Source organism: Coloeus monedula (assembly GCF_965178545.1).
Source record: "Coloeus monedula genome assembly, chromosome: 12".
Classification (NCBI taxonomy): domain Eukaryota; kingdom Metazoa; phylum Chordata; class Aves; order Passeriformes; family Corvidae; genus Coloeus; species Coloeus monedula.
The window spans coordinates 5,197,087-5,205,647 of record NC_138792.1 but is presented as its reverse complement, the minus strand read 5'-3'; the positions used below and the strand labels follow the sequence as shown (position 1 = coordinate 5,205,647).

Sequence of the window (8,561 nt, the reverse complement as noted above, 5' to 3'; positions counted from 1 at the left end):
AGGCAGGGAATGGCAGTGGAGAGGTAGGAATGTTCTTGTATTCCTACTCTTGAATATAATCACTGGTCTCCAGCTTTTGACTCGTGTCTCCCACAAAAAGAAACAATAAACATAGGTTCATTACTTTTTACTTTAATAAGTAGTTCCCAAAACACTTACCATATATTTAAGAAACAGAATCTCAATTTTAGTCTTAACTGGTTTTATTTTTGCTTTTTAAAACCAACAAACAAGAACCTACTGTGGAAAATAGCTCTCGTGTGTCAGAGAACCCTAGCAAGTTTAAAGGCAGAGAAAAGGAACAGATTAAAAACTATTTTCAATCTTGAGAAAAGGAATATTAGATTTCATAAAATGCTTCTTGTAAACGCGCCTTCCCCATCCCAGTCATCGTATTTTGGTTTTTCCTGGTGACTGCCTTGGTGCAGTTGAGGCGAGTATGAGGTGCCTAACGCAGTCCTAATTTGCCATCTCGTGGCACGTTTGTGCATTACCGCGGTTACATTTCCGACAATCAATTAAGTATTTTTACATTCAAGAAAGTGTAGATTAACGTGTGTAAGCCCTCAGAAAGGCATCTAGCCTAGCCCCTCATTAGGTACTTAAAAACCTAAGGGAGGCAGGTATCCAGTGTCGGTTTATCAATCACGCCATCTTTAATTAGGCTCAAACGATGCATAAATGATGCACGGACGAGCCTGGCGGGTCCCTCCCAACTCAGCGGCCCTGCACGGCCGGTACTGCCCCGGGGCTCGGCCGGTGGGGAACGGACACAGAGTCCCGGACTAACGGACACTCGGACTAACGGACACTCGGACCAACGGACACTCGGACCAACGGACACAGTCACGGACCAACGGACCAAGGGCCCCGGCGCTCCGGCCAGCGGCGCCTCTACCGCCCCGCTCCCACTCTTGCCCGTCCTCCTCCTGTCCCTCTGCCGGGGTCCCTCTCGCGGCCTCCCGCTCCCCCGCCGCTCCCTCCCGGCCCCGGGCGGTCCCGTCGCAGTCTCGCCTCCGCCCGCTGCTGGGCGGGCAGCAGTGGCTGACTCCGGAGCTGTCCCACTGTCCCCGGGCTCCGCCTGGCTCCCGCGCCTCCCCCGGTCCCCGGCCCGAGCTCCGCCGCTCGGCAGCCCGGCCGCCGGCACCCGGTAGCGAAGCCGGGCCCGCGGCGCTCGGGGGCCGTCCGTGGGGCCGGGCCGAACGCTGACAGACGCGTCTCGCCAGCAGCGAAGGCGGAGGAGGCCCTGCAGGAGCAGTACGGGATGGGTTCCCTACGGGGCAGCGGCGGCTGTGGCAGCGTCTGCTCGGGGCCCGCCGATGAGGGGCGGGGCTGGAGGGAGTAGAAGGGCAGAGAAAGGACGGGACGGGCGACGAGCTGAGACCGATGCTTCTCTTGACTCGCAGGTGGCCACCAAATGCGTGCCCCGGGACCGCATCTCCCTGCCAACAGCCTCCAGCACCCACCCTGTGCCGGGATGGGCCTGGGTTGCTGGGAGCCAGCACGACAGAAACAAACACCCCTGAGGCTACCAGACAGAGCCCGGGAGGCTCAGAATCGCGCAAAGGACGCTTTGGTTGGTAGGGACGGAGGGGCCTCAGCTCCTCCCCTGCCCTTATTTGACTTGCCATATGATTCAAGTTTTTGGCCGAAGTGAGGGTATAAACGCATGGGTTTTCTCCGCCACTGGCCGCGCTTTTCCCTTGCACGGAATAGCTGGGCCTTCCCTGGGCCCCTTCTGCCCTCTTCTAGCACCAGGGGCATTTTTCACCACCCAAAGTTTGTAAACAAGAGTCGGATGCACTCGAGAAGGCTACAAGGGCCTCCTTCCAGCCTGGCTCTGCAGATGCTGAGGCTGCTCTGGGCTCTGCCAGGGCTCAGCTCTGGGCACGGCTGGGGCCCACTCTCCCCTCACATGGCTCCGGCCAGCTGAATCACAGGGTGAGAAGGAATACTTCAAGGGAGCTGAGGTTTAACAGAGTTTTTATTCAAAAAACGAGTGTAAAAAACTAGTTGTCCTAGCTAACAGAACAAACTAGTTGTCCTAACTAGCATAAAAAACTAGCTCTCCTAACTAGCATAACTAACCAGTTGTCCTAACTGGCATAACAAAAAGCTGTCCTCAAGTGCTTCATCTCTGCTGCTCCCTCAACTACTTTGCTGCAGTGATCAGAGGTGTCAGGCTGGAGAGAGGCTTGGCTGATGATAAAAATGGATATTGCCCAAAGAATAAAAAATAGAGAAATGAAGCATTACTTTCCAAACTCAAGCTCCTTACAGGCTCTGGTGCAATAGGACAAGGGGGAGTGGTTTTAAATTCAAGAGAGGGAAGTAGACCCAGATTAGACATCAGGAAGACTTTTTTTACAAGGAGAGTGGGGTAACACTGACAGAAGTTGCCCAGAGATGTGGTAGGTGCCTCACCCCTGCAATCATTTAAGGTCAGGTCAGGCAGGGTTCTGAGCCATCTGATCTGCTTGAAGATGGCCCTGCCCATCACAGAGCACCTGGTCCAGATGACCTTGAAAGGCCCCTGACAACCCAAACCAGTCTAGGATTCTGCCTGCTCTCCATTTGAAAAGCACCAAGACTGCAGATTACAGGACAGGGGCCTGACAAGAAAACCCCTCCCTTGTGCTACTGTTTGCCCTGCATTTACCTGCAGCAGCTCCTGGGCAGAGCAGCAGTGCTCCTCGTGGGGCTCCAGGCTGCACTCCAGGAAGTCCCGCAGCAGAGCCGACAGGCACCCGGGCTCCTGCAGGGCGGGGTCCCGTTCTGCCGGACCAGACAGCGAGCCTGGGAAAAGCCAGCACAGCACTGCACCAGTTCCCTTCATACCCACAGGTGCTCACAGCCACCCCAGGTTCTAAACCCCAGGCTCCAGAGGCAGTGTCCACCCAGACAGAGATGCTGTCCAGAGATCATTTTTCTGTACCAATAATAAAAACCCAAACCCTGATGCAGCCACAGCTACATCCAAACAAGTTTCCCCTGACAGCCAGTTTCAGTGAGTCCTCTGGGAATTCCCTTCCACCATGTGCAAAAACATCCAGCAGCTCATCCCAGTGCAGAGCCACTCTGTGCACACAGGCCCACGCAAACACTTGGACATCTGCCTCTTACCATGGCCACAGTTTGCTTGAAGTAAGGAGGTTCTCCTTCCACCACCTCGATGGTCACTATCCCAAAAGACCAGATGTCCACCTTGGGGCCATAAGGAGAACAGCTCACAACTTCTGGGGCACCATCCAGTGAGCAGTGCCCACCACAGAGCTCTGTTGATCCTGCTCAGGGGTCAGCTGAGTGCAGAAGCCAAAATCAGCTGAGGACAAAAACAAACACTGTCAGAGTCAGCGGGAATTAAAAATCCAAGCAAAAGAATTCCCAGCTCTAAGTCTAAGAATGCACCACTGACTTGCACTAAGCTGCAAAAGGCCTCAGGGCTGTAGCCAAGGAAATATGCAACTGGCCACTTAAAGATACCCTCAGGTTTTAGGCAGTGGCTTTTATGTATTCACTTGAAGCTTTAGATTCTAACTCCCTCCCCTCTGGAAGGGACATACACAAAGCAAAGCCACTCTTGACACCCTGCTTCTCTCCAGACTCCTCTGCACATTGCAGCTGCTCTCAGCTGGCAGCAGGATCCAGGCACTTCCACCAGCACCACTTTTGGGGAACTGGCCATCACTGGGAAGCAGCCCCACACCCACATCCCAGGAACACTGTGCCTGACCAAGGATATCTACCCAACTTGACAGTGCCATCCATTCCAGAAGGATGTTGGAGCTTTTCAGATCTCTCTGGATCACCTGCCTCGAATGAAGGAAATACAGGGCTTGCAGACACTGAGAACAAGAAACACGAGGGTAAAAATTAATGACCTGAATATACAAGAAAGGACAGTTTAGAATTCTGCCACCAGCAACTTTGCTTTGACAGGGCAAGAAGTGCAGTGCAGCCCAGCTCCAGACAAAAGAGTTCAAGGAAAAGTTGAGAACAGCAAATAAAATCAGAAGAGAGAGAGACAGAGTACAACAACAGTCTAAGAGTACAAAAAGAGAGCAGAAGTGCAAGGATACTGACAGGTGGTTCATTTAAGAGGCTCTCTCTTCTCCAGGGCATAAAAAACAACACAGAAACAAAGCTCTGAGCATGAAGCCGTTCCAGTTCTCACCATCTCTTTCAAAGGACCATCATGTCCAAGCCATGGGAAGCACAAGCAGGAGCCCTTACTCACGGCTGACAGCTGCCATGTCTTCTTCAGCCAGATGTGTCTGTCTATCAGCATCCTGGAAAGTTCCTCCATCCATGTACTCCATCACCAATCAGAGATCTTCATCAACAAGGTAGCTGAAAGAAGAAAACAGTGGCATGGACATGAATGTGCACAGCTAAACTACCATATGAAAAAGACTGCAGGGGAGTTTTGCTTCCAGGTCAGTTGTAAATGAACACAGAGTAAAATGGAGAGACATTCCTGTAGGCTACCATCCTTGGAATCTGCACAGTCTAAATGAGAAGGAGACACCTGTGAAAAAGGAGATGCCTTACATGGCAAGCACGTGAAAATGCAGTTTAGGAGGAGCTGAGATCAGTCTGGAACCACAACAGTTGCCACCAGCTGGTTCACCACCTTAACTCAGCAATTCCACCAGTAACTCCAGCAGCAAGGCGACACAACTCTGAGTTATGCACAGAAGGAGGCTGTGCACCACTTAGCACAAAAGTGGTCAACTGTCTGGAAAACCTTGCATAAAGAACCTTCAGAAACAGGCAAGGCAATTGAAAAATGGGCAAAATAGGTGTTTCTGGAAACAAGAACCTTGTCTTCCTGGCATCCACAGCAAGGGAAAAGAGCAGGGGAGAAGCCAAGGGAAATAATTTCTACCACACTTTATCAGCACTTCTCATAAGACACAGAAAATAGGGTCAACTTCAAGAAAAAACTAAACCAAAGCAACAAAACAACAGGGATGTACTGAACTGACAGGCTGTTGTTTTAGGAAGCTGTGGCCAAGTCAGGCTTTTTCTAAACAAGCTACAAACTACATCTGCCAGAAAAGATTAATTCAGGACCAGTGCACGGGACAATACCTGAAGCACTCACCTGTCCAAATAGCTGACAATGTTGGGATGCTTCTTGTCCTTGAGGACCAGGATCTCATTCACAGCTTGTTCCTGGTTCTGCTGTTCATGATTTATTTTCTTTATGGCCACCTAAAAGGACATTGAAGACCATTAACTGGAGAAGGCTGCGGCATGAGACCACAACAAACATGCAGCGAGTCTTTTTGGAGTGAGGGAGCCAGGCTGTGCAAAGTGCCCTGGGATGAGACACCAGAGCACAGTCAGTGATGTTCCCCCCTCAGGGGCTGCTTACAGGACACATGGCCAGAGACATTTGGCCTTGGAAGCCCTGGAGAAATGGGTCTCTCATCCATCACCCACAAAACTCTAACAACATTCTCTGCACCTACAATCTTCTCAGTTTATCACCACTATTATTAATATTCACATAGCTTGCAAGCAGGAAGCAATTCTAGTCCTGTGAAAATAGAGCAAAATAGTTGAGAAAGGATTTGGTTATTATTTCAAATGCCACTGCTGCTGTTTGGGATTGCATAACAGAGCAAACACACAGCATACATTACTAATATGATCACTGTCATGGGCTGTCACTGACACCAAACCTAAACACAACTGTAGTGTTTAGGAGAGAGCTTTGCTGCCTGTGCTGAAAAATCCCATGCAGCAAGGCAGCCCCAAGAGAGCATTTTGCTTTCCATATACATCTTCTCATTTATCTCTCCCTTTCTATGAATCTGCTGCAGGAGGACTAAAACCCAAAACTGATCCCAAGCAGGATCTCTCCTTAATTAGGTCTTGCAGTATCCTTTGAAGTTACTGTCCTAACCTGGGACTATAAATTGGCCCTCAATAACGGCAGTCTCCACCAGCTGATGCATTAAACATTTTTAGAGAATAAGACCAAGCCAGCGTGTCCTGCTCTGAAAGATACCACTGCCCTCCAGCAAAATCCCTGGCCCCTGCTTGTGTAGAGGTCACTGACTTGAACTTACCCTTGGCCAACTGCCTCAACTTCAGTGTATTTCTTGGCAGGTTCCTCCACCCTCACGGTGTTCCCTGAAAGAAACAAGAAAGGCAGTCACTCCAAGATGGAGATCCCGCCTTGCAGCGGAGCCAAAATGCAGCTCCACTCTCTGGGGCTGTGAGCCCCTTGTACTCAGGTGGGCAAGAGCAATAAATGACATCTATGACATTCAGCTGCAGAGGAACACTGAGTACAGCTGATGCTCAGACACACACACACAACAGCCTGCTCTGGCAGACAAGGCAGAGAGCAGACATACCCAGCTGCATCAGGCACCACTCACCTCTCCCCTCTGTCTGTAGGGCTGTGCTGCTGTCAGAATGCTCAGCCCATGATGCCTCAACAGAGGGAGGTTCACTGTCCTCTTCCCAAAACGATGGAGCTTCACCACCCTCTTCCCAAACAGTGGGACGTTCACGGTGCTCTTCCCACGCGGAGAGATATTGTCCCTCCTCTTCCCATGCTGCATGATGTTCCCCATCCTGGTCCCATGCTGCTGGATGTTTGCCCTCCTCTTCCCATGCTCCGAGATCTTTGCTGTTGTTCTTCCCACAACGCAGGATGTTCCTACTCCTCATCCCACGCTGCGAAACATTCACCATCCTCGATCCACACTGCTGGAGCTTTGCTGTCATCTTCCAGAATGGTGGGAAATTCACCCTCATCTTCAAGAACTGTGGGAAGTTCACAATCGTCTCCAAGAACAGAGGGAAGTTCACTTTGTTCTTCCTCTTCTCCAGCCTTCTTGTCTTCCTCCTCTTTGAAGACAGACAGAGCCAGAGGAGGCCCTAATGCAGCTTTTATGCTTTGTGGACAGACAGTAGCATGAGGGACAGCAAGTCGTATCACACTGATTATCTTATTTATCCTCAGCTACACGTCCAGCTGCACTAAAGAGAAATAGCATTCTGAGGTGTTGAAACTAACAATGGGCTAGAGTAGACATTGCCACTGATGGTTGTGAATTAGATACTCCATCACGGCTAAAACCAGCAAGCAATCTTTTGTCTGCAAAATCATTCCTGCAGCTGTTCAAAAGCTCTTCAAGAGAAAAGGAGAAAACAGCCAGGGATCCCTTAGCTTCTGCTGCTGCAAAGACACTGACAGGAACTTTCTGTCCAGGCTGGCACTCAACTGCAACACGCCAAGCTCACAACTTGCTGTACAATTCTCAACACCAAAGGTTCCTCTCCACTCCCCGAACGAGGAGTTTCTCGGTAGCCACCCGTGACGTGCCCTGCAATGAGAGAGGGAAAATTAACCAGATGCTGTCAGGAAAATAAAACGCCTGTGCTGAAAAATCCCACGCAACAAGGCAACCCCAAGAGAGAGCGTTTTACTTTCACAATATGCCATCAGGAGTCCTTTCATCGAAAGCGCCACTGCACACACGGGGACAGAGAGCACTCCATCCCGAAACACACCGAGCACCTCAGCCCGCGGTGAGCTCGGACACGCACAGCCACGTGCCCCTGCAACCACCGACAAACACAGAGCCCTGTGCCCTTCCACACTCACACACAGCCCTGTGCCCTCGCACACACAAATACACACAGCCCTGTGCCCTTCCACACTCACACACATCCCCTGTGCCCTCGCACACACAAATACGCACAGCCCTGTGCCCTTCCACACTCACACACGGCCCTGTGCTTTCGCACACGCTCACACACAGCCGCTCGCCCCCCACCTCCCCTGGCACCTCCGGGAGCCCCGCTCCGCTCGCACACACGAGGCTCAGCGTGCCCCGCTCTCAGCCCACACCTGCACGGCCGCTCGCCCCACACCCACGCGGCACAACCGGCCCCCAGGGCGCCCAGCAGGGCAGCCCCGACACTGCACCCCCACATCCTCCAGGCTCTGTCCTGCACGGAGAACCCCCCCAAACGCGGAGCCCCCCCGCTCTCCTCCACTGCCCTCACACAGCGGGGCCCCCGCTGCTCACCCAGCTCGGCCGCTCCCGTGACACCCCCTCCACTGCCCCCACAGCCCTCCCGTGTCACCACGGGGACCCCTCCGCTGCAGCCCCGCACCAGGGCCCCGCACCCGCCACCGCCCGGCCCCAGCGCCCGCCACAGCGGCAACGCGCCCCCCGCCCTCACCGCCGGGCCCGCAGCGGCCCCGCAGGACGCCCGCAGCCCCGGCCCAGCCACGGCCGGGGCCCACTCACCTGCTTGCGTGGTGTCGCTCAGGTCGCAGCCGCTGCCGGGGAAGTCGCGCAGCTTCCTCCCGCTCAGGCACAGGATGCCCGAGCTGCCCGCCTCCTCCAGGGCCCGCTCCAGGCTGCGCACCGTGTGCGACTGCGGCAGAGCTGCCGCGCCCCAGTGCGGCCCGGACGAGAAGGAGAGGGTCAGGTGCGCGGGGATCCCGAGCCCCGCCGCTCCGCTCCCGGGCGCCGTCCCGCTCCCGCTGCCGGTCCCGTTGTTGCCGCCGCCGCCCCCCTGCCCGG

At 53.4% G+C, this 8,561-nt stretch overlaps 1 protein-coding gene across 5 annotated transcripts; it reads right to left on the bottom strand.

The window, feature by feature from the left end:
• Positions 1-2,026: 2,026 nt before the first annotated feature.
• Positions 2,027-8,561, bottom strand: LOC309577423 (uncharacterized protein). 5 transcript variants are annotated; one of them, XM_082289432.1, is made up of 8 exons: positions 8,283-8,561; positions 6,396-7,349; positions 6,081-6,144; positions 5,108-5,545; positions 4,238-4,350; positions 3,747-3,845; positions 3,124-3,322; positions 2,027-2,796 (listed from the first exon to the last, which is right to left on the bottom strand). In XM_082289432.1, exons 2-4 carry the CDS (start codon positions 6,775-6,777, stop codon positions 5,512-5,514), a joined length of 480 nt encoding a protein of 159 aa, XP_082145558.1. In that variant the 5' UTR covers positions 6,778-7,349; positions 8,283-8,561; the 3' UTR covers positions 2,027-2,796; positions 3,124-3,322; positions 3,747-3,845; positions 4,238-4,350; positions 5,108-5,511. The 5 variants fall into 5 exon arrangements, with proteins under 5 accessions (XP_082145558.1, XP_082145560.1, XP_082145559.1 ...); XM_082289434.1 differs by having other exon boundaries at positions 3,752-3,845; XM_082289433.1 differs by having other exon boundaries at positions 3,747-4,350; positions 5,108-5,217; positions 5,381-5,545.

Bases quoted from the DNA above. Each gene is read 5' to 3' on its own strand.
- LOC309577423 (XM_082289431.1), bottom strand. From the start codon at position 6,777: ATGAGGGTGAATTTCCCACCATTCTGGAAGATGACAGCAAAGCTCCAG. The intron at 6,145-6,395 runs GTGAGTGGTGCC...TGTTTCTTTCAG, and splicing joins CCTACAGACAGAGGGGAGAG to GGAACACCGTGAGGGTGGAG. The intron at 5,546-6,080 runs GTAAGTTCAAGT...CTATTTTCACAG, and splicing joins GTTGAGGCAGTTGGCCAAGG to GACTAGAATTGCTTCCTGCT.